Source organism: Lineus longissimus, chromosome 11 (assembly GCF_910592395.1).
Source record: "Lineus longissimus chromosome 11, tnLinLong1.2, whole genome shotgun sequence".
Lineage (NCBI taxonomy): Eukaryota > Metazoa > Nemertea > Pilidiophora > Heteronemertea > Lineidae > Lineus > Lineus longissimus.
This window is the reverse complement of record NC_088318.1, coordinates 644,048-670,671: the sequence shown is the minus strand read 5'-3', so window position 1 is coordinate 670,671 and position 26,624 is coordinate 644,048. Positions and strand designations below refer to the sequence as shown.

The 26,624-nt window shown below is 41.2% G+C and overlaps 1 protein-coding gene across 13 annotated transcripts in view; it reads left to right on the top strand.

Annotated features, from left to right (window-relative positions):
- LOC135495399 (uncharacterized) overlaps positions 1 to 26,624 on the top strand; it is a 94,180-nt gene that overhangs the window by 4,878 nt on the left and 62,678 nt on the right. For all 13 annotated transcript variants that reach the window (XM_064783985.1, XM_064783982.1, XM_064783983.1 and 10 more), the window contains exon 2: positions 23,492 to 23,533. In XM_064783985.1, coding sequence (XP_064640055.1) covers positions 23,516 to 23,533 — 18 coding nt within the window. In that variant the 5' untranslated portion in view covers positions 23,492 to 23,515. The remainder of the gene's footprint in view (positions 1 to 23,491; positions 23,534 to 26,624) is intronic.

Below are 26,624 nucleotides of genomic sequence, written 5' to 3'. Positions count from 1 at the left end.
CGAACGATACGACTTTCATTTGTTAAAAATTAGAATATTGGTCTACGGCATGTGAAATCAATAGCTTGTCAGAAACTCTTACTGATTCTATCAGTTCTTACATTGATTGAATTAACACGAACACAAGTCAACGTAAATTCTATTTACCTAAGTTCGCCACGTGTCTATATAACTTTGTGGCAAATGAATTCCACAAACCCGCGTGACAAGTCATGCAGCCTCATCAAATACACCCACCTCGAATGTTTTGTCAAGCAAAAAACGTTGGCCCCAAAATGGCAAAAGAATCCATCTGAATAGCAAGGCTGCCATTATGCGAAATTTCAGCTATCTACGAAACTTGTTTCGCTATGACGGACGGCGGACGCCAAGGTATCGTAAAAACTTCCCACAGGCGAGCTTATAAAAACACAGGATATGCCCATAAACCACCTTCGATCGGCAATGCGGCAGCTCTCCTCGTACTGTACAGACTAGACATTCCTAATTAACCTAACTGTCTGCCAGTTGAAGTTATGTGTCAGTCAGGGGTAATAACGACAGTTGACTCGACAAAACGCTCACTGCATATGGATGCGAACGACCAGTTTCGAGGAGTTGCGATATCACTCAGTTTGCTGCTTCTTCCCTACAGCCACAGCAAATCAAAAAATGTTGTTGCCTTTCCGTCTACGAAAGTTAGCGGGGTGGTCGCCGACCGGGATTCCACTGTATTTACAACTGCACTTTTTTCCATTTCGACCTCGAACATAACACTTTTATCTCGAGTTAATCCATGGGCTGACAAAGCCATGGTGAATGGCAGAGACCCTACCCTGGGATTTTCTTGTTCAAGGCAAAACCTGTGCTTTTACTACTGGGCTGATGAATTCCGCGCACTCTGTCGCACGTGAAAGTCTATCCTTGCACTGAATCTGGGCTTGACGTAAGCATAAAAACACTTCTTCAAACTTTGAAGTTGTGGCTTGCGTAAAAGAAATGGCAATCGGGTAATGGTGTTGGCTAAGTTGTAAGATTCATTGTTGTGGCGGGCCTTTCGGAGGGGCTTCAAAGTGGGCTAAAAGGTCAGTTGGTCGTAAACAATACTACCTCCTTCTTTTTGCGCGTTTTGGTGAAAGGATGTTGGGAGATAAACGTGGAGGCATTTGTTGGACGCCTGAAAGGAATTTGTTGAGGCCGCGGCATCAGTTCATTAAGGAAATGTCAAGGTTAACCCTTCCTTGACCAAAAGTAAATGTCTTTGCTTGTAGAGGGAGTGAGGAAGCCGCTTGCATTGTAGCAAGGCAGAACGTGGGTTATGGCTTGTAGAGGGAGTGAGGAAGCGGCTTACATTGTAGCAAGGCAGAACGTGGGTTATGGCTTGTAGAGGGAGTGAGGAAGCGGCTTGCATTGTAGCAAGGCAGAACGTGGGTTATGGCTTGTAGAGGGAGTGAGGAAGCGGCTTACATTGTAGCAAGGCAGAACGTGGGTTATGGCTTGTAGAGGGAGTGAGGAAGCGGCTTGCATTGTAGCAAGGCAGAACGGGGGTTATGGCTTGTAGAGGGAGTGAGGAAGCGGCTTGCATTGTAGCAAGGCAGAACGGGGGTTATGGCTTGTAGAGGGGGTGAGGAAGCGGCTTGCATTGTAGCAAGGCAGAACGGGGGTTATGGCTTGTAGAGGGGGTGAGGAAGCGGCTTGCATTGTAGCAAGGCAGAACGGGGGTTATGGCTTGTAGAGGGAGTGAGGAAGCAGCTTGCATTGTAGCAAGGCAGAACGTGGGTTATGGCTTGTAGAGGGAGTGAGGAAGCGGCTTGCATTGTAGCAAGGCAGAACGGGGGTTATGGCTTGTAGAGGGGGTGAGGAAGCGGCTTGCATTGTAGCAAGGCAGAACGGGGGTTATGGCTTGTAGAGGGAGTGAGGAAGCGGCTTGCATTGTAGCAAGGCAGAACGTGGGTTATGGCTTGTAGAGGGAGTGAGGAAGCGGCTTGCATTCTAGCAAGGCAGAACGGGGGTTATGGCTTGTAGAGGGAGTGAGGAAGCGGCTTGCATTCTAGCAAGGCAGAACGGGGGTTATGGCTTGTAGAGGGAGTGAGGAAGCGGCTTGCATTGTAGCAAAACAGAACGGGGGTTATGGCTTGTAGAGGGAGTGAGGAAGCGGCTTGCATTCTAGCAAGGCAGAACGGGGGTTATGGCTTGTAGAGGGAGTGAGGAAGCGGCTTGCATTGTAGCAAGCAAGAACGGGGGTTATGGCTTGTAGAGGGAGTGAGGAAGCGGCTTGCATTGTAGCAAGGCAGAACGGGGGTTATGGCTTGTAGAGGGAGTGAGGAAGCGGCTTGCATTGTAGCAAGGCAGAACGGGGGTTATGGCTTGTAGAGGGAGTGAGGAAGCGGCTTGCATTGTAGCAAGGCAGAACGGGGGTTATGGCTTGTAGAGGGAGTGAGGAAGCGGCTTGCATTGTAGCAAGGCAGAACGGGGGTTATGGCTTGTAGAGGGAGTGAGGAAGCGGCTTGCATTGTAGCAAGGCAGAACGGGGGTTATGGCTTGTAGAGGGAGTGAGGAAGCGGCTTGCATTGTAGCAAGGCAGAACGGGGGTTATGGCTGGTAGAGGGAGTGAGGAAGCGGTTTGCATTGTAGCAAGGCAGAACGGGGGTTATGGCTTGTAGAGGGAGTGAGGAAGCGGCTTGCATTGTAGCAAGGCAGAACGGGGGTTATGGCTTGTAGAGGGAGTGAGGAAGCGGCTTGCATTGTAGCAAGGCAGAACGGGGGTTATGGCTTGTAGAGGGGGTGAGGAAGCGGTTTGCATTGTAGCAAGGCAGAACGGGGGTTATGGCTTGTAGAGGGAGTGAGGAAGCGGCTTGCATTGTAGCAAGGCAGAACGGGGGTTATGGCTTGTATTACATGTCTTTGTCAGTTGCGGTATAAGGATCAGCAGGAGCTGGCTGAACCAGGGCCTAGTCATCCACCTGTAGATACGTGATGAAAGTCAGGCATACAGATGATATTCACATCATATTAGAACACTGTGACCCAACATTCTGTGAGTCCTATTATAACACTGTGACCCGACATTCTGTGAGTCCTATTAGAACACTGTGACCCAACATTCTGTGAGTCCTATTGGAACACTGTGACCCACCATTCTGAGAGTCCTATTAGAACACTGTGACCCAACATTCTGAGAGTTCTATTATAACACTGTGACCCAACATTCTGTGAGTCCTATTAGAACACTGCGACCCAACATTCTGAGAGTCCTATTAGAATTAAGCGTTTAAAAGTAACCACTTTTACCAGGCCACGTCTCATCTGAGGTTGATTTTCAGTCTTTGACAACCTTAAGTGTGCCTCCTATTTATCATTATGTTTACCACAACAAGATCACCAGGGGAAGCCAATTTTCACACCTACGAGCCCCTTGTCTTACCTTCTTCACCGCAGATTCATTAGAGCTAACCTACTTGTCCATTGTAATCAGCGCATTGCCAATAAAAGCGCTAAGATCAAACCTGAAGGAAGAGGCAAGTGACTTTTTCCAATGTCTCAAGGGTTGAATACACCTCTTGACTTCAAAGGCATCCTCCTTATCAGGTTAGTGTGCAGTTGAAGCATCGTAGCATCCTTCTAGAACAGCGTGAAATCTGCAAACTTCTGTATTCAAGGATGCGTGGTTTAAGCAATGCAAATTTAGTTCATCTGAATTGCACAGGTCTGGTTAAGTTGCTGTTATAAATTATCTGTGCAAAGGAGAAAGATTTGCATCGAGCGACATTGGGGAATGTAAGGGTTCCAACGGTTTAATATGCTATCGCCTCTGAAAATATTGAAGGGTAGGTTAATATAACAATTGAAGGGAATGACTTGAGAAGGGCGAAGGATGGGAGCAATGTTACTCAGGAAGGGAAATTGCCAATAGGATGATATGACAACGAGAGGTTCGCCTTTCAAGAAATAGCAGGCAGCGAAATGCCAACCATTCGAAAAACATTTTTGATGTACTTTCATACATAAACGGCAGACGCCTGATGATTGAAAAAACGGCACTCCTAAAAGGACTTGTCGTGATAACAATGTCGATATTGATAAATCTGACAGGTCTACACTTACAAGACGCACCAAACGCAATCTTAGACAAGAAGTAGCAATAATCGCCTTCCTAAGCCACAGCGTGTACTCGAGATGAACGAGCCGCATAATATAGTTTAGTCTCCTTATTCTCCGTCGAGTGACTCTTAGCATCCGAGCAGTAATGGACTACCGGGAGCTACAGCTTTGTCTTTCCCCTTTGAATCAAGAACACGATATCATATCACCACTTATACATCTATTCCACCAAGTTAGCCAACTCAAATGCGATTGATTTGTGGTATAGTCTGGGGATGATTCGGAAAATGAGATATTTTAAGCCAAAGCCAAAGATCTGACCGAAAGCCGAACGTTACGGGAAATCGTTCCCAAGAAGATTCGCTGGCTTCTAGCTCGCTACCTCAACGTGAGAGTGTACTCAGGAATGTTGTAATTATTTTACTTCGGCCAGCGCAAAATGTTTGTTCTGGGAAGGGGGGGGGGGTATGCCAGCTCGGCCTGATCAATGTCAAATGTCTATTCACTAGATCAGTATAAAGCAGCCGAACCATCAATCATTGTACATTTATGGCGATAAAGTTATATCATCCATGAAAAGTAGTTTCATTGGATATGAAAACAGGCGAATTGTGTTAGCCTCATAAGGTTAACGTCTCTTGGGCCATTGCCCTAGCCACTGAACGGCCATATAGACAGAGGATGGTCCCGGATGCTGTAGCATTAAGCAAGTTAGGAATGACTGCCCTTGACAGGTTCCTGGCACTCATTAGATCAACCTGATAGTCTGCAGATTACAGCCATTTATACCACTAGAGAGAGTTATAAGGACCAGGTGGCTTGTCCAAGTACATGTATAAACAGAGACGAAGCAGCGGTAAATGTTCAAAGATTCGAAGCCATGACCTCCTCGATTATTACTATCTTTATCTCCCCACATAAACCTTATGAGTCGCTTATAAAGGATGACTGAGTAAAAACGAAGAAGTAGTAGTTACTTTTTAAAGTTTTTTTCAGCTCTATTTTCTTTATAACAGTTTTCAGAAAATAAGTTTGAATGTTACTCAAATTGTTATTTTTTCCTTAGTAAAATAACGACATAGGCGACGGATTTGATCACGCTGTATGTATCATTCTGTTCTTGCATCGTATCTTCTGTGGCCGTAGCTTTATAGTTGTAAGCAGTGAGTAATCTCTGTGAGAGCCTCGGGCAGCAATGATACATGCATTATTGATGGGGTGCAAACTTCGGTTTGAGGTGGTTCGTTATAACAACGACCAAGGATGGAAAATGCGAAATAATAATTCTCACCCGAGTTTAACCAAGAAGTGCATTGCGAATTTTTTTGTACATATCCCGGTTTTCGAACCATGATTGAACTGGTTTAGGGCCAATACACGGACGGCCTCCAGTATCATGACATCTGGATAGTCGATACATTTGGAATCATGATATGCTTGAAGTCTTGCCGGTATCTTTTCAAAACTTAAAACACAATAAGATTCCCAACTAACCAAAGCATGTACCCCTAAACCCCTGAAAGAGGGATGCCCACTTGAGCTCTTCAAATACAGTTTTCACTAAAGGGTGTCTTCTGTTAACAATTGTTAAACCCAACACCTGGTACTAAACCAACTAAGCATCTCTGTCTGCACTCACCAATTTCCAGACCATAGCTTTTCGACAAAGTTCCGACAAAACAGTTCATTTCATCCGATTTTTTTTTCTCCACTTCGTACAACTAAGCGTACATTCCCAAACCTATTCCAGAAACATTGCTGTCGAAAACTAGTTGCGTCTATTCTATGCTACACTCATCAACTTAAAGCCATCTGAAAGTACCAAAATGGCTGACCCAGCCTCCAGCCCACAACCTTCCGGGCACACATCGGGCGCTTATCTACGCTCCCTCAAAGCTTCCTCTTACGTGCCTACTCCAAGAGCTAGCAAGTGTAGTGGAAAAAATGCAGACAAAGATATTACCAATGAGAGAAACCGAACAAACGTAAGATTGATACACGAGATATTCGTTATAACAGTTCGCACAAGTCATGCGTAATAGGCAGGTGAAATAGATGGGATTAGTATTTTTGAAGAAAGTATGTAATAATACTACTTTTTTCAACTAAAAGATAATGTAATTAATGGTGTTTTTTTATACCTTCTTTTTCATATAATCAATCTTGAACAGCAAGGCAATTTCCCATCCTAATAGGTTAAAGGTGGGTTTTGTTCACTTTTGAAGCAAATTGAAATGGGGTAGCTTTTTCTTAATGACATCGTCGTCTCGCACTGCAAAAGGCTAATGTACTGTTAACTTCTGTATTCATGTCATATTTTAGTATTATGAGTCTAAAACGTGTTTGGAAACACCTAACGAAGTCGCGGTACCCCTGGATGTGATGAATAAGTAAAACCTCTGTATGTAATGGTAAGTGGGTTATTGGTCTCCTGAGCTTGTGAGGAATCACAGCTGAGGGTTAGATGGGCCAATATTAATTTGGTGGGAAATAAGCTAAGGGAAAAAAAGATTGGAGGGAATCACCTTTATGCTTGCGCTGCATATGCTGTTCAACATGCTAGGCTCGGCTGATTCCGAGCCATCCAAATCAGGTGTTAAGGAAAAGACCTATGAGAAAAACTACAAAATGCTAAATGGACACTAAATTGTTAGCCTCTATCATCTAACCTGAATGCTCAATTCCAAAAGTATCGTTTCGTCAGTCAGGCTTTCAAAATTTCATTGTTAACTTCTACAGAGTAATATGAGAATATCGGTGCGATATAAACTGTCAATGACATTATTTATTTAAAAGATAATAGGCGGTTAATTCTTCAAACACCCATCCTTCTATAAAAACTCACAAAATTGAAAGGAAAAAGTGAAAATGATCTTGGACATGTTGTGGGCGTTCGACATAAAATAGGAGCAAAGTTCGAAACTATTATCAGGTAATGAAGGCGTCCATATCCCAGGGTCCCAAAGATGAAAGAAAACAGGGAAAAGCTATTGGATCTAAGGGAAGATCACCTTGTTTATTGGTTTTGAACAAAGGTATTGGTGACGTTATGTTTTTTGAACGATTTACCTTGACTTCAAAAATTTCATTGTGTAATGTGGATTTAAGTTTGTCTGCCAAGATTACAGTACAGGATTACACTTTTAGCATTTCTGAAGTCATATGGAATGCCTATAATCGATATCAGTAAAGTCATATTCCTGGCTTAATTCTAAGCAAGGCGGACGCGAATAACTCTGAAAATATCGTCATTCATATAATTTTCATTCACCTCAAATTGGCCTCCAGCCACCTATAAAACCAGGCTTAGAATAGCTAGCGTGACATTCACTCATTGGTCACCATCATGACCACAGGTGGAGGTTCTCAAAGTGCATCAGCCTGATGCAAGATGATATGCCTTGGCACTCGGCAGCGATTTTTTGCCATTAGAGGACAAAGTCACGACCAGAAGGCCGGTGTCAGACCACTTCATTTGCGTCGCGTAGGGAAGTAGTGCAGATTTTGGTATCTGTCCGCCAACATAGATGAGAGACACGATTGAAATCGTTTAGCAGGCTTATGCCTGTCTGCGCCCCTGCCCTATACTGTTTAACGGCAGTTTAACTAAATATTAAATAATTGCACTTGTCTTCAAATCTAAAGCACCGTTATTCAGGCGGGTGGGACAAAAAGTCTGATGACTGATCTAGTGCATGTTCAAATACATGATAGTAAATGTGGCTGTATAGGAACAGTCAAACACATACATTGAAAGGAATTCAAGCATGAAAGAAAACAGGGCTTATTGATCTCGATATTTCGAACGAGGTCACCACACTTAACATAAGTAAGGCGAACCTCTTTTTAAGAACACCCAAGGGTGCGCTGCTAATTGTTGTCACTGAAGCAAGTAACATGCATCCATACATATCGCTGTTGGTGATTGCGTCACACGCATGTTGATTATCAATAAGTCTATCATGACCCTTCGCATGTAACGCAATTTCTTCATAGCTGTCAACCTTCCGAACAAACGTCTTTTCTGGCTTTGATACAGTGAACGAAAGTTACAAGCAGCAGCAGTGAAGTAACATTTTGAAGTTATGTAAAAATAAGAGGCGAACCCATACACAACCAGCCAAAAAATCACCAGACCATACAGCCTATACGGAATCACAATGAAAAGCAGGCGGAAAGCAGTAGATATCAAACAAGTTCTTGATAGAGAGGTGTGTCTCACTAATATTCTATTCTTCTCGATGACTGAAGGGGTCATCCTTACAGCTCGTTGGTGTTTTCCTTAGCATTCTTTGACACTAATTCATCCCACACTGGCCCAATCGAATATATTTACGAACCTGACATAGGCATATTTGCTGTCAGGCAAGTCTGTGTGAGGACGTCAGAGATCGTAGTGTTACTGGGATTACACATGAGCAACGTTCCTTATCGATTCTACGGTAAGTTTTCAATTTACCCACATTTCAAAACAAAGTGATGAATAATAAATGAAAGTATAGTATGCGTCGGCATTATTTTGAGCAGTGATAAGGAATTGATGCCCAATTGAAAAGGATTGTTGTCTCACGAACCACTGCAAGGATGGAGCTGAATTACAGGCCAAAACCGAGGGGCTTCGCCGAGGTTTTGGGCGAAATGACATTTCCACCCGAGCAGTATTTTGTGATATGATCCATAAAGTGTCAAGAAGATCACTTTTAAAAACTTCCCTTCAATCCTGAAACACCTCAAACTTAACACAGAAATGTGATTCTGTCTCCTGACTGCTCCAATATTTTGGTCCAACCCAAGTGCACCGTAACGATTACGACAAAAATAACTCTGGCGAGAACTTATTTACACTGAAAACTAAACTACATGTACATATTAAAGTCATGTTTTAGCTTCCTCAGAATGCCTATTGAAATAATGCCATCTAAGGAAACCGGATATTAGTACCAACACGAAGGGCCTGTCTTGTTGGTCTTTTGCTTCTACCAAGAAGAGCTGACTAAATGCAATACATGTGGAGGAGGTCACCAACCGTATTCCATATAATGCTCTGTATTATGATGCATGCTGGTTTGATACCTGTCATGCTAAGTTTGTGGCCCAAATATTTAGGACATGATATTGTGCTCTTTGTTAATCAAATCTCGATCGAGTTGGATATGACAACGCTTTTCAATTAACCGAGAAATACGACAAATTCGACATCTATGTCAACTATTTCTTTCGGGAGGAAACTATTCGCTAATTAATTTGTTTTCATAACAAGAAAGAGTCGGTCTCAATGGAAAGAAGTCAATAGACATCATTTCTATATAACTATTGAACATAAATGTAATGATCCTTTGATTGCAACAATAAACTGTTATGTTATTTCTGCGCATATCTGACTCTTAAATTGCAGTCTAAGTTCAGCTTATCTTTGTTTAACATGATATCGCAGTCCAGTAGGGGATACAAAGTCGCTTAGCACAGAGATTTCACCATATAAAAACTAAACGTGTGAGGTGCACAGCTGCAATGAAGCAGAATCGTTCCATTTACGAAACTGGTAAAATCAGTAGGTTGATGGAGTTCAGGGTTCAATGCATGGATTCTGATTGCATCTACCTTTCTAACTGTTTTTGGCAGACACTCCCAAACAAAAACAGAATCTTGTCACCGTTGTAGACACGCAATTGTAACCACCAGGGAGAGCCAATTCACTTCGAAGCAACCGCCTCTAGCATATTTTGGAAATCGTATATGAACGTATGTAGTATGTAGTTTTGAAAAGCTGCCATATCACAGATCGTAATAAAAGCATCTGAACTTTTTTCAAATCCATACCACATTATCGGATTTACCTTTTTTCTTTTGCCAGTAGTTTTTGATAGAATGTTACAGTTACACCTTAACTAACCATGAATAATGCATTGGCAGCCTCATCCATCAAAGCACTGCCAGTGGTGATTATAGTGATGACGCCGCAAGTTATTTAATTTTACCCGACAGCTTAACCCATCAAGACGTTGGTATCATCTTAGATTTCCTTACAAAAACACCAAAGCTCCTTCTGCACTATGATTCAAAGTGAAAAAGAGCGAAACGACAGTTTGATCAGGAGTAAATGCCACTCGTAACTGACCCAGTCTAGCTGGCCGACACACTGTCCTGTGAACCGTGGATCTAAATACAATACCTTTCGATCGGCAAGTCAGGAAGTTTTCAATCAGCAAGTTTCAAACCAATTGACTACATGTATTTAGAATAACTTACTGCTTTCAATGAGAACTCTTACATCAGCAATCTTTGCCTCAGTTTTATTGCCAAGTGGAATGGTTCGCCTGTGTTCTCAAGGTAGTTCGTATCATCGGTAATCAAAATATCATGACTTTGTCAAGATCAGAATGGACCTGGATGTCAATGCCATGGGTACGCACATAGGCGCTCATACTTCACATCAAGGAAAAAGTTGTACAGTCAGTAGTAGGCCTCGGTACACGGGCTTCATCCGAGGGCGCAGTTGTTTGATGGGTTTCTTTTGTCAAAATACAATAGGGAGACATGATACTGATCTACTGCATTCCACTTAAACAGGAGATACATTACAAATGACTGAACGATGTCCTTCATAGGGCTAGAACAAAATGATTACACCACATGAATGAATTCCCTTCGGCTCTTCCTCGAAGATTGGCAACGGACCAAACACTCGTTCTACAAACAATGGTGTGACGATACATCAACATCGCCCCTCTCCGGTTCCCTAAGAAAGAACCAAAGTCCTCAAGAGAGAGATTTCCGGGTGAAGGTCATTGCCGGTTTTTTGTGATTCGTAGTCATTGCCATACCATCTTACAATGGTTGCGTATGGTACAGCAACTATTCATTCCCAACGTAATCTCCCAAAGCAATTGCAGTCTTTGAGAAGCACGCGGCACGACATCCATATTCTGTTCGAGACGTCTACAGTTTCACTCATTCTCACATTAACCTTTGACACGCTCAGCCACCAGCTCTTTATCTCGTTTTTTCTTGACTGGTTATTGAATATTAGCGGATCTTTCGAATCACCCATGTCTAGCAGACGTTTCCAAGCGTTCGTCCAAAAATCCTACCAGCTAGCTGCTATGTGTTGATTTGACCAGCACCTCCTTACTGTGAGCGGCTGCATATTCTGGTTCAAAATCTAAATCTCAACTCTCTAGGGATTACGATGATACCACCTGATTCGATAGCTTCTGAACGCAAAGGTGATTTCTTCCGAGTTTCTATTTATCCGTGTTCATACCTTGCCACCGCTACCTATATTAATCGCAATATAAAACAGCCAAGGGTCTCTTGGGATGGTTTTGCTCGCGAGCATGGCTGTGTCTTGGTCTCACTTGGCATGCCTGGCATCCTTGGCAAGCTGTGGTGACTCTGGTGACACACCAGTAATGCTTTTAAAACAGACTCAGCAGTCAACAGTTACAATCAGTAGGATTCTGATTACTTTTGTGCCGTCTCACAGTGTCTGGCATCTTTCCTGGTATAATGGTACCAAACTCACAAGGCTCACGGATTCATAATATCAGTAACATATCTGAGCTCATTGATCGAGTCGGGCTCATGTTTATTGACCTTCCTCTCACCAGAGTGTACCTAGTAATTATAACCATTTGTAGCATAAATCAATAGCAGGATTGTTTCCAGAATTTATCAAAACGGTTTATCATAGGAGATCGAAGTGTAGTTCGATATGATAATAAGTTTTGCTGTGACGCGTTTGATGTTTTCCGGCCAAGATGACTATGGATTGTGGCTTCAGATTCATTGATCGAGCAAGGTGTGGTAAGCGCCGATCGGGTGGTGGCAGGAATCAATTGGCAAGACTAACCGACAATGCCCGGAAGATGTCTATTGATATCGCGATGCGGAGAATTTCATCGACTAAACACTAGCTTATGTCCATCAACGCCAGTGGTCGATACCGATTGCCCCAATGTTACCCGGCAATGATAACAAAGATTATGCCTGACCTTATACTAAAAGTTCCAGTCGCAGTGAAGCAAACCCAAAGCAAACTCCCTCAGTGCTACTGATCGCTTAGCTGTTGACCTCTCCAATATGGTGTATTGTTTCAGGTAGTAAACTGATAGTTGCCCAAAACGAGCGACGCTTAGCCTTACGGATTATTATCCTCGATAATGTACATGTACATTGCTGTACTTATTGCCATCAGTGCCAGACATTAATTGATAATCATTACTACTCAAGGTTGCCTACCTTTCCCTCATCTACTATCAGCTACATTTTACAGAATGCTAGGATACATAGGCTTGACCAATTGGTAGATATTCTTGTCAGATTAAATGATGGTCGATCCCGATCATGAGTTTGAAATTCGGATATGAAGACTGCTAGTAATGCGCTTAAAGGCAAAATACAACAAAAGGCTATAGTCTTAGGCAGCAATCAAATGACAGTTGGCTGTGGTTGCATAAAGATATGCTACACCAAATGTAAGGATTCCGTCAGAAAAAGACACTGCTCAATCAATCACGCGCCGGCAAGGGAAATCTCCGTTCTGAGTTTGTTACGTGGAATCCTCACACATACGTTGTTTATCGTTGGAGTCGAAGAATCAGCAGTTGAGAGTATTCTCTTAATATCCGTTTAAATCTTTAATCATTTTTACACAATACTACAAAAAAGATTCCACTAAAAAACACTACGCGTGTTTGGCAAGCCTTTTTTCGGGGCTACCCCACCGCGTAAACGATGACTCAATCCTTTCGCATGATATGAAGGAGTCGTAATATGTTTTATTCAATGCGCAAACCATTGTGACTACGGGGTTCGTGCTCGCTGTGACGTAAGTTGTGATATTGGAGCATTACCATCGATTCTCAATAGAACTTGTTTTCATTCTGAACAAGTAAAACATTCCTGCTATTCGCAGCAGGCAAGAGAAAACCATCAATATTATGATAGCTCAATAAAGAGTAACATCGCAGATGTACTACTGCGGGTGCTTGGACATCCTTTTGTGTACTTCGACACGAACTTTATTCGATAAACGATTTTATAGCGACAAAATAACAAGTACCTCTCTTGTTCGTTCTTTTCCTTCAATGCCATGGACATATATATCGTCTAGGTCACCAGAGTTTGTACAAGCAAACTCTTGTTGTTTTAGACAGAGGGTCCTGTTATCGTTGGGTCTAAATCGATTTGGTCCTTCAAGATTGTGTTTGCATTTAAGTATTACTTGATAACACACGAGACAGGACGAGCAATTAGTTCTATTGTTATGAACGAGCCAGTGGTCTTCTCCGGCAAGCTAGTCTCATAAAGATGCGCACGACAAGGGTGCTTAAATGTTATCCTTGTCTGTCAAATACAGTGTAATTCAATTCCGAATCAATGGACACTTGGCGATGAGAGCATCGAAGCTCACCCCATCTTGATGTCAATTTGTTGATTTCTAAGGTTCTGTATCAAATTGGAATCAACGTTTAACTTGGTAACTTTATGCTTTAGTGAAGACGAGGTGAAGGTCGTCAAGGACAGAAGACAATAAACCACGCCCAAAGATTGCGGTATTGCGATGTTGTTGTTTATTATGATATGGAGCGAAACTTCTTTCGTTGCTAGTTTGTCTTTGTACTTTTCTTATTAACGTGGAAACGCATTGCAAAAAAAGAGTTCACGCTTGATGTATGTGGACTTCTTGTTAGCAAAACGATGAGCAGTCCCAACAATCATGAACACATATCCAATCATAATCGAGTGAATTTTTTTGTAACCATCGATCGGTTTTTCATGTTCCGCAATCCATTTGTTTTTGTTGAGAAGCGAATTCGTTAGCATCGCGTGGGAGTTTGGTTCAGGGCGAATTTTTCTTCAGGAAGCAGTTTTTATAAACGAGGATTTTATAACAGGGTAGTTGTTTCTTTGGTGTATCATACGTGAAGTGCATCCATTTGTAATACGGGAAACTGATGATTTCAATATATAAAAGGTTGACATCGTGTCACTAGCAGGTCAGGAAAAAGGTAAGGTGATAAAATGATAAAAGCTTACAGGACATTGTCCTGGTAAAACTGATACCAGCTCGCTGTAACAAAAGCCATAATACTAACATGAACTTGGAACAACAATATCAACGTAAAAGTTATGATAGCTGCCGTGTTATATCAGATTAACCTGGTGAGTTGAAAAAGTGTAACAAAATGTGAAAGAAGTCAGAACGCGATAACAAACATATGTTTGTCAGAATACACCGAGGTGGCAGATTGACAGACCGATCATACTAGTACCGAATATCTTTCTACTATATTTCAGAAACATGATCAGGCCACTCCTGCGCCGAGGATTCTTTCTACGAAAAAGTATGAACCGAGGGAGTCAGATCATTTGAGCATGGTTTGTCTTACCTAAGTCATAGTTCTTTTAGATCTGCTGTTATGATCCAAAGTCATTTTTTCTGCATGACAATGGACATGGAAGGGGAATCAGTTTGAATGAGATAGAAAAAAAGAGGTTAACAATACATTATTTACTATCCCTTGACGGTGCTTCGTTACCCGACAGTTGTGTTACGCCACCTCATACTTCGCATGCACGAACCGGGAGACGTGCAATGCAATGATTTAGGGTTATGAAGGGTGTGGCACTGCTTTGCTCTGCCCATGGCGTTTAGCGTTTCTACATGCGAATGAAACGTGACCGGAATTACAACTTTCAGGTTTTCGCATGGGTGTGACTAATTATCAGCTCAACTCGAAACACTTGCAAATCCGGTTAGGTATAATATACCAATGTCGCCACCTTTACGAAGAAGGTGACTGGCCTCTCGCAAAAGTACTCATAAGATATGATGATCAAACCAGAAATTCTGAGCCGCTCAGTTGGATTATTGGCCCTGCGGGCTGTGATTGCTCACAATAAGCTCCCTTCCATAACGTGATTGCAAGGATTTCGTTGGCAGACTTTGCTTTCATAGCAATGTATCTGAAGATATCTGGTGATTTCACCTGCATATCGATATGCATCTTACTGGAATCATATTGACTGAGAATCTGTATTGATATGGTAGACTATTGTTCAGGCGTGACCTTCAAACGGCGACCAAGCCAGTACAGCATTAATTTGACGTGGTTAGCTCCCTTTCTTGCTCAATGCAGCACTGACATTGCATTTAAACTGTCCGGGATCACAAAGACCCAAGTATTTTTGCTGAAAGAACTCACCATAATGACACTTCCCAGGAGTGTTCGCAGTTTCTAAGTATAAATTTGGGTATAATGGCCCTATCGAGATATCAAAGCTTCAAATGCCAACCGTTTTCGACTAATTTTGAAATAATAAGCGATGACCTTAATCATGTACGAGCAAGTAAAATGCTGTGACCTAATATGAAATTGTGAAATCATGATTGTAGTGTAGTGTCACTTTCTGACCTCCGATATTTGACGAAAAATTTTGAATTGGAATTCTACCAATAGCATGTTTCCAAAGCCCGATGTTTAAAAAATGATACGTAGGCATCCCGCACCGCCCCATCTCTACCGGCTTATCCCCACTGCGATATAGAATCATTCTCTGGTGATGACATTCAGATTGAAGCAAAAACACAACCGCTCTCGACTTACGATTGCGTGTCTTTTACAAATACTCTTACGGAAATTTTGCTTGCAGTCATTTCATGTCATAATTTAACACAAATTCATCTGAGATTTCCTTCTTACTGAGATTACAATTTCCTCAATGTCATCAGCACTCTTAAATGACTTAAGAATACATTGAGATATTGTACCATCGAATAATTTCAACTCCTTAAACTTGGCACACGGTCGATGAACTCTGTGACACAAAAGGATTCTCCACACATGTCCCAGTGAGGTACCGGTAAAGCTCGATTCGTAACGATTTTCAACTATGGTAATCTTAAAACTTCTCTTAACATTTTACCATGCAGTTCGTGATCAAGTTTTCATTTGATTACCACCGTAAACGTATGCTCTCATAAGAAATATCTTGTGTTGCCTAGTGAAAGTACGTTTAATCTGAGGAAATAGTCATCTGCGATATATGTTTGAAATTGTACAGCAGCAGACAACATCAAACACTTCTTAGTGTCAAAACCCCAAACTCTTTTGACCTTTTATCACTGACATCACGAAATTTAACGCGCTAGAGAAAATTTCCTCCTGGTGGCGAATCTTATGGACAAATCCGAATAGAGTTAAAATCAATCACGGAGGCATTCTAGTGACGTGTTAGAAATGATTGATATAATGTCGACACTGATTACCAAGGTAAATGTGGTTTGCTGCAGGAATGAAAATCACGGATAAAATCAGAAGATTAGGAATATTTTCAGCACGATTTTAGTGATTACCATAACGCATAAAGTTGTGGAAAAAAGTATGAGATTCAATTTTGGTTTCATTAGTGTTGAAATCGTGCATTCTATGAATGTATTGTCGGGAGATCGACCTGTAAATTACCAGCTCATTGCTTGGGTGATTTATTAATGATAACAGAAATTATGGGGTAGTAGTTAGCTTTAGAGTTGATGGATGGGGTCCCAGTTCAAAGTTATCTTACCCCGGTTCGCTTTTACAGAGAGAAAAAGAAGGATGTATACATTAGAACAGAAGCAAATTGGACTTTTAAGAAGGATTCTCTCCATCGATTGTAAAGCACGAGACGTCGTCATTGGCACGAGAAAAAATAAGGGTACCCTGTGTAACCGAGTGTTTAGTTCGTCGGGCCTCTCTGCCGCCAATGTCCTGTTTGTAAATCCAACATGTAGGCCTAGACGTTTCACCAGGGAGGAAAATGGAATTGTCGATTCGGTAAAAACCTCATGTGCCAATCTAAACCGGAAAAAACATAAACTATTGAAGCTTTTACTTTCACGTTTTTTTGTTGTCTTTTTGTGTTTTTGTTGTTTTTGTTGTTTTTGTTGTTTTTTTGTTGTTTTTTTTGTTTTTGTTTTTTTTTATTCGTTCTCTATGTATGATTTTTATTGCATATTTGTGTTGTCTGCTCCTTATTTGGAGGTTTTTTACAATAAATTATTATTATCATCCTATTATTAAGCTTACATATCCTATCGAATGTTCCACTGACCTATTCGACGATTTGACTGACCACACCCAAGGAATGTATCACAAGAATAATTATGGAGTTGAAGAGAATGAACGAAAGGGAATTGAGTACACTCAACTGTGTTACCCCTCAGTCACGGGTTTATAGATAGGCTACTCAGACAATATGACACCGATTATCCCAATTTGGATATTATTCTTTCTTAATCAGAGTCTATCTTCGGAACTGGTCCCATATGAAAACAATTAGAATCACCATTTGCGATCCATTGGCGTCATTTATTTTATAGATATATTGTATATTGCCACAAGACATGCAAGGTTTGGTGATATGATCTAGACATTGACCAGGAAGTTTAGGATAACTTGATAACAATGCGCTATCGGTCATGACAATATCTTTCAACGTTACTAAGAGTCGTGTGACTCCCTCCCCTTCTCCCCTTGAATAAACGCCCGGTCATGAAATTCAAAATCATAGTTTAGGTATCATCATACATCTGTGCAAAGTCTTGACGGGCAGCTGCGCCCAAAATGAGTAAATGTAGGACGCCAATTGAAAGTCAAAATCTGATTTCGAAGTCGAGTTTCGATTTCGAAGCTAAGTTTTGAATTTCAACTTTTGAATGAGCCTCTTTTACTTTCGTACCAATCATATTCTGCGCTTCTTGAGACTGTCAGCACTTGTTGCCGATCGGGTTCTGACATGCTCGGCCATGGCTCCTTTTGGCTTGTCATCGGCTGCCGCAAATAACAGTGATGTTACTTTGTCGGTGAAATGATTTATGGGCATGTGACGGAGAACATATTAATCGGTAGATGGTACGAGTTGACATTCATGCGGATTACCGGGGAGAATCCTTTTCCGATCCGTATCTGTTTCCAATGACAAGGAAGCTGAGAAACAAAGAGATAATCAATGGCATGGAGCTTGAAATATCAATGCCTGGGGCATGACATATTTCTCTCAATATTTTCTCTGTTCTTAATTGATATGTTGGTTGTTGTTCACAGATTTGTCCTGGTTTGACAGTGTATTTGCAAAAGAGTTCGATCGAATTGATTTTTGGTAAAGTAAGGTGTCATTTCCGTTGAACTTGAAAAGGGTAGAAGCAATTAATATTTTTTGGTGTAGCTTGCTCGGCCCCCGATCGGCACTTTCCGCGCGATTCCTAGCTTTATTTCCTGTTGTCTGGTGCGTTGGATCGCTTACCGATCAAGGACGCTCTTACTAAATCTTAATGTGTCCTGAATGTGCCGGTCAACACCGGTCTATCATTTTCTTCCTTATAACCTCCCTTGGCAAAGATGGTGCAGCCATTGAAGACCATGTCGTCAGCCATACATGGATTAAGCAGGCCATGTAAGGGCACTCCTAAACACCAAATCCCCCTGCAATGGCCGAGTGGTAACTATAGGTACAATCGAAGATCTGAAGTCTTCATGTTGTTTCCCGTGACTATCTTCACGGTTTTCCTTTATTGGATGGTGGACTTCATAATATTCTAATCCGCTATGATTGAGGATGTCGCCACCATAGGCTTATGAAGCCATATCAGAACAGTAAACTTTAGCCCAATGTTTCCGTCGATGAAGCGTCTTAATTCAAAGATGAGGCTGGTAATAAATCATAGATGCTAGCGCTTCTCGGTGGCATATTACATTGTGCCACCTGTTCGAATACATATGAAGTGGACCGGGTCTACTGAACGAGTCCGGTCAATGTCAATGTCACAGAGTTCGGAAGCTTGATGCGTGCAGGCGAGAGGCAGTTTCCCTGAGGTGTTGGTGTAGTAACTCGGTTAGTCCCCGCACACTTCAGCTTTTATATGGCATCGCATGCAGCCTGTTCCAAAACTCTCTAAAATGATTAAACCTTTGTCATTAAAGACAAAGTGTTCTTACTATTGATCGTGTGTGAAAATATATAGAGAGACTATTTCAGCTAAATTTCAAAAACACCTACGACTTTCCCAGTACAGTCATTAAAGTAACGATATCGGACTAACTAAGGTATCAGCATGTAACGCGAATAGCTCTAAAGAATCGAGCAGTCCCTAGAACTATTGACCAGTTCAAATAATCAACAGTCATAAACTGCCAATGTTTCGTAAAGATGAAACATTTTATTGATGAAAATTGAAATAAATGTCAATGTTTCTGTGGTGATTAAAGGCCTCGCAACTTTCCACCTCGGGGGTAGTTCGAACTTTTATCGGAGGGGAATATTTGGCAATCAATGTTGGGTTATTTGCCAGAGACTCGAATACGATAATCACTTTTCGATTTGTAATTCAGTTTCATAATGATGTCATGTTAAACGAACAGGTATCACAGGGACATATTGCTATTTGCTTTATATTTGGAAAATACGATCAAAGCAGATATGACAGTTAAGTGATGACCGAATCTTTTAACTCGAAACACAATCGTAAATGGTATACCAGTAATGTTGTTTTGAAAGAAAAACGTGAATTGTGAGAAGTGGGTAAAGTGTTTTAAGAGAGCTTTAAGAGAGATATGCTTTAAACGATATAGAAAAGGGTAACTATTTCAATATTCAGTAATGCAGTATTTATCGTCAGGCGTGGTCGGTACATCCAGTTTTTAACTTACTGCGCATTTAATGGATTGGATACGGAAATTACGCCTTGAAATCACTACTTATCGTGACAGTATAATGCTGCGAGGCGATTTATCAAAACAAACACTTCACGCCAACCAGGCCTGCTGAACGTCTGAAACAATGATAGATATGATAGATATCATAATTATAATTATGCTGCGAGGCGATTCATCAAAACAAACACTTTTAAAGCCAACCAGATCGGCTGAGCGTCTGAAATCATTATAGATTTGAAACTAAGATATGTGTCTGAAACCGGTATAGAAGGAAGTTGAAGATGCGAATGATGAATTCGATGAATGTTATCGAACCCACTCAGACTCATCTGCTTCGGGGGTTTTAAATGATGTAATGCATACGTGAGGAATTAGTCAATGATTGAGCGACTGCTGATAGTCTTAAAATCCAGGAAATGGACAACTGTACTGCGTCCAATTACTATTCGTTTTTCTGAAGACCGATTCGTGGTTTGCGTGTAAACTGGTTTCAAAACTAATATTAATTGGGACATGGTGATGTAGCAGCTATTATACTTACTGAAACAATCAACCCACGTCGGACGAGGTAATTGAAATCGTATCCTAACGATTGAATTTCATGTTTGTCCACGGAATAAACCACTTAAGGTTACTTCAGTGCTCATGTTGCAAAGTTCATCAAGTAATTCCGTTCAGCATCATTTGGCAGATCAGTATGTCTACTGAATCATAGCGATTCGATGGTCGTAGTCATGTGATACCAACAACTGGTTGATGGTCAACAGGTACATTTGTTTAAAACGACTTGATTAGGTTTCGTGCACTTCAGCAAACGTGACAACGTGACACGTAATATCAAGCAGTGGTCAAGCAAGAGCACCGGGTAGAAGTTACGTTTTTATAAGCAGTTGAAATCATTCCAGTGGTTTCAACGGTGTACATCCCAAGTTTAAGCAGTGTTGCGACCAAACAAATCAGTGTCATCAGTCCAAAAGCAATCATTAGTGGCAGTGAGATATATAAGTCTTGGGTGAAAAATACTTGAGAAATTGCAAAAAACCTGTTGAAACACGAGCAACACCCATTTCTCTCAGAGCAAGCCAAGTTGTAAAAGAAGGAAGGAAAATTGGACTGGCCTCATCAGTAGAGCATTGCTCACAAACCGTTATGACCTTTGACATACTTTGTCTTAGATGTATTCGCCCACGAGCAAGTCGCATGGCTGATGCCTAATGAGTACGTACCAGACCAAATCCCTTATCAGACATAAGACAATATATTCTGTGTTTCTTGTGCTGGAGAGCAGTAAAGACGGAGTGATTTAGAGTGATTCTGATAACAGCCTTGCATAGAATGAGAGACAATTACTCATTGAGAAAAAAGTCGCTCATTAAACACTCAATGACTACAGCACCCATTTATTCAGTGATGACTTCTCGTTGTCTAGTATCCCCGCCAGCGTTCAATTCCAACTGATTGATAACGATAAAAACAATTTGCCCTTTAGCTATCTGCTGAGCGTCTTGATAACACGATGATAAGTTAAGTTGTGAGGAAGGGAATACTGTGTGATGTTAGATTTGACACATCGTTTGTTCGTCTCTCCACAGTGTACCTTCCTCAGGAATCGGTCACCGAACTCACGTGTTTTCTTTGTTCTGATATTTACTCATATTTAGTCTAGTCGTTTATCTTATTCGGGAATTATTGGTGAGCCGTACTCTGGCAGGGTAAAGTTGGTTGGCAGAGATCGAAGAGTATCTTTTCCGCTCGCCAGCTGTTTATATTTCACTGTTTTCCACATGAATACTTAAAACTATCAAATTAGAATTCGGTGGCACAAGCGAGTGATTCTGACGCTGAGTAATTGAAAATTGTATCAAATATTAAATGCTACGTGACTGTCTGATATTTCTAAATGACTTCTCACGTTCCCTCAAGCGTTCAATTCACACGGACTCAAAACTATCAGTCAGAGAACGATTTGCCACCGGCGAAAGGTATTGATTCTAATGCGATGGAATTCGGCAACATTCGCGTGTTCTAATTTATGCTCGGAAATGGAAGTGACAACTACTCGGATGGGAGAAGGTTGCCGTAATGTTGCTGGTGGATGGATATTTGCCAGACTTATTGCTTTGCTGAAACGCACCACGTGATGTAAAGGGTGTCGAAAATGTGTCTCAAAGTTGACGCAGAAAGAATCAATCATATTGGGGAATGTAATGGAGCAGCTACTAAGGGCCTATTTAACCCTCGAACATGGTTCTGCCAACATATCACTTCTCATATCACTTGCGTCAATAAGAGCACACGTTACTGTCCGTTCATCGCCAAAGTTCCTCTGATCCATCTTGAAAAAATCTTAAGGAGTAACCACTGACTGCACACCTTATCAAAGACATGGCAGCAAATCCTCTTAACACGCCTCGGCTTTAAGGAGGCCGTAATACACTTCAACGCTGCAAAGTACGTTACTGCAAAAACCATTAAGCTACCTGAATATAAATTGGCTTAAAAAATGTTTAAAGAAAAATCATCTTCATGGTGTTGACACTATTGCTGGCATAAAGAAGTGTCGGCGACTTCCTTAATACAAGTTGGGTATCTATAAAATGCAAGATAAATTCAATGGCGAAGTAAAGAATTTCTGTTCGTAGATTCAGCTTCCAAGTCAAAGACAAGTATGATATCATTTCAGACATTAGTTGTTGACCGCTTCTTCTGGTAGACTGGCCAACTATTTGATTCATCAATGCTGTTGAAAAGATATTGGGTGAACTTTTGTATCAGTTGGAAAACTGTTTTCTCTTTTCCTAATGAGACACTCTTCTCTAAGAAATTACTTCATTTATGTCTTATCGATCAATACGAGGTTGAAAATCTGGTTTGTCCTAATTCGGTGGGCATGGCTTTCTGAAGTAACCTTGATTTCACATGTAATTCTATTTTAAATTTGATACTGGGAAAGGTATATCAAATCACGGCTCTTCAATTTCAAAGTCCTTCATCCCTTGAAGCGAAGTCACACAAACCGCTTAACTCAACTGATCTAATCCAATATACGTCTAACCGTTCGATTGCGTGAGCTAGGATTATCGATTTCTACTTGTGGCGCCAAAAGTCCTTACCACTTTAATCATGAAGTTGATGTACCTCACGAGCTTCGTGTCCTAGGATCGCTTTATCGAACTTATTTGAATCTACTAATCCGTGACAATCTATCAATCATGTCACGAGCTAAACCGTCCAACAAATTTCATTTTGAATTCGACCTTATCTGTTGAGCAAGTTTGATACTAATAGCTATCCTGATGAATAATAAAGCAGTAGTTTTCGTTCTACTTTTGTGTACAGTGACAACCGATGCAGAGCAATAAGCTTACTCAGCCATCTTATTTAGATGTTATCGTCAAATAATTCATATTTATTTCAGTTTGATTATATCAAATACAATAATAATAACATTTAAAAGCTATTACTATCCACTTCATGTTTACAAACTGATTAACATTTCACTGGCAATTATACATGGGTGGGGCAACTCGACCGTGTGACACTGTGCTTTAATGAAGGTATGCAGTTATTTATTTTACTCTCTTGATTCAATATTTCAAATTTTAATACGTCAGTCTGCTGCCCTTTGTCTTACTTTTAGCACTGGATGTATCGGCCGTTCTGTTGCTAATTTCCCACTCAAACTTATGGTTTGTTTCTTTTTCTAATTGCAGGAGAAGTTTCAACCAAGCAACAGCATGATGAAGTCATATTTGGTAAGTATCAAGTACACTTTTCTCAGATTCAATTCAATGTTTCTATCTGATTGGTTCAGTGAAAGCAGATCGCTTTCAGGTGACGTGGATTTCTAAAATGAAATAAACCAACAGATTATCATTTATTTTCAAACCAAGGCTATATCAATTTCTTATATCAAGAAGTTATCAAACACACTGTATAATCACCATAATCACCATACATGATGTGTATTACATTTATAGCAAAATATTAGAACTCCCTTCCTCCCGATCTGCATATCATACTACCATAACTACTCGACATAAGGGACAGTTTCGTGTTACAATGGTTGTCGATATTTTTTGGCCGGACTTTAGTCCCCTATTGTTCGCATTGGGAAAGATGCTCTAGAAAGCCACATGGTCGTCCAGAGTTAAGTTTGGTCTGACGCCCAGCATAATAGATATATAAATAACCGATACATCACCAAAATGGCCTTCACCCAGCCCAAGGACATGGCCACTGCACTTACAAAGCTACCAACATTTTCTTCGGTTGCCTTCTTCAGTAGTGTCGAGTTGATGGCATAGCACAACAGTAAGAACCCACTCGGTTCCTGCGGACAAGTGTCATCGATCAAAGCAAGGACTTCTCTAAGTCTGTGATCAAAGTGAGTCTGTCGATACGATGGTGCATAACTCAAAACAATTAGGCAGCTCAGCAACATCCTCGACATTTCCTCATACGCATTACGACCATCACTTCGCTACAGCGAGTGCAGAAAAATCACTTGAAAATAGCTGTAACCAACTTCTTGTTAAGCACATATGTCACTTACCTCTAAATTGAATTAGATTTACATTAAGAAGACTATCAACCATACTTAACTGTAATTAAGGTTGGCTTAAAGTGGTTTCTCCAATTACCGATATAGTCGTAGGCTGTATATCCCGTAGAACAGAGTATCCCCTTCAGATTTTCACATGTCATGATTTATTACAGTAGGTATAAGCTGTGCAGGTAAGTTAGGCTTAAGAATCTTTTGTGGAACGGACTCTTCCCAAAAGCTATTCTCGAAATGTGCCAATTAAATCGCAGACAAAATTCTATGAATCGCCATATCCATTAGACGTATTCGTCTCCAAGTTACCATTCTGAGAAGTTCCGAAACAAATATGTGCTATGTGGTTAGAATAAAACCAACACCACTGACTACACAGCTGGAAGCCAAGGAACACTTTAAAAACTCAGCTACCTTTTGCCCTGGAAAACAACACTAGACTAGCTGCAACCTGTAAAAGAATGCCAACCATCCCTAAGGCAGGGACAGTACGCTTAGTTTGTGGAAATCAAAGCGTTCATTACTCAGAAACAAAGTAAAGGAAACGCTTCAAAAAATCATTCATAACCCATCATCCCTGGTTTCTTCATAAGGCCAACATGGATGATTCTCACGATTGGCTACTTCCAATTATCGTGTTGAGCTTAGGGCCAATGTGTAAGAGTGAGAAAGAAGCTGGTTATGACAACGAGGACGCGGCCAGCGCGGCGATTATCAACAACGTATTTACCTGGTCCAACTAAAGTGCTAGTTAAGCCTTGACCTTTTCAAGTTGCATGTCAATCGTAAGGTATTTGTTAGCCGGTGCAAAACACTTGTGAAATGTACGGGTGCGACAGCGCCACATCCTCAGGCAATGTCCCAGACAAGGCACGGTGGCATGGCCAACCGCGATAGTGAATGTCTGGCTGCAGCTGTAGTTTGTCTCCGACTGCAATCACACATACAACACACAAGATGAAGTTATAGCTACATATGATTCACCTGAATGTTTATTGCAAGCAATTCGAACTCGGATAAGCAACTGTGCGAAGTTCATTGATTTCCGTCTTCAAATGCTCCAAAAAGTGAATGAATTGTAAACAGTCAGAAAGGCAAACGTTATATCTTCCAACAATCAAAACGAGGTCTCAGTCATCGGGATATGATATCACCAAAAATAATGAAGAGTACATACTCTTATAAGATAGCTTGAGGGTTCAGTAAAAAATAACTTCGATATAAATGGACAAGTGCAGGCAAATTGGCAGAGCAAAAGCGTCGGTGGCGTACCATGTCCTGAATATTCATCTTCATTCTTTGTCTAATTATCTCCGTCATAGAAGACAGTTTACTCTTTTCATTGCATTTGCCATCGGGCTCAAGCGACTGAAACAGTGGTGATCAGAATGAGACAGCCACTGGCATCTCAATTTGAAATCACAAGAGACATACATAGTACAATGTTGATGTGCTTTTCCGCTTTTTTGCCAGTTCTGCGTTTCCTCTTGAATGGATGATTCATTCCCGCGGTACATCAACAGGAAGTGTGGGCATCTTTAAGTGCCACTTTACATCTCGTTTGGTACCTATTGTGTATTGTGACTCCGTTGTCGACAGGGAGAGCAGTCCTTTTCAAAAAGTCATTCGAAAAAGGGGCTAAACAACGAGAATTTTTCCGATAGTCGAGATCATTTGTCTGAAGACCGCGGCCCAGCTGCCATCTTCTGAATCATTATTGTTACCAGATATCCAACCTGACTGAATCGACCATCGGCTATGGTCCACGTCAGGGGACGAATGCAAGAAATGCAATAATCAGCTGGTCAGCGAGGAAAAAAGGCGTTGGATAAATGTGAATGTTTTTAAGACATGTTTTTGTCCGCTGATTGGTGTTTTATAAGACATCCTGGACGACCAATAATCACGATGGACTCCGGGTTGGTAATCTCCAATGAAGGATAACGATTTGTTGGGAGGGCTTTGGGAGCTCCCGTTTTTCGAAAGATTTGCAGAGTTAACGCTCGACGGCATATCATCGGAAACCTCATGATGCGGATTCCGTGGATGGACCGATTGGTAAAATCGTGCTTGTCTTGCAGCTAGATGGCACAAACGAAAGGATAAATTACTCACTCGGCAAGCTACAACTTGGGCAATATCATTCTCTGTGTTATTGGTAATCGGGCCCTGCTTCGTTTATATATCAAGATCACAGGCTGCCAACACTATGATCATTACCAATGTGATCACAGACATTAAAAAAAACCAATACACAGCGAATTCCCTCACGTTGCTAATTGCGATTT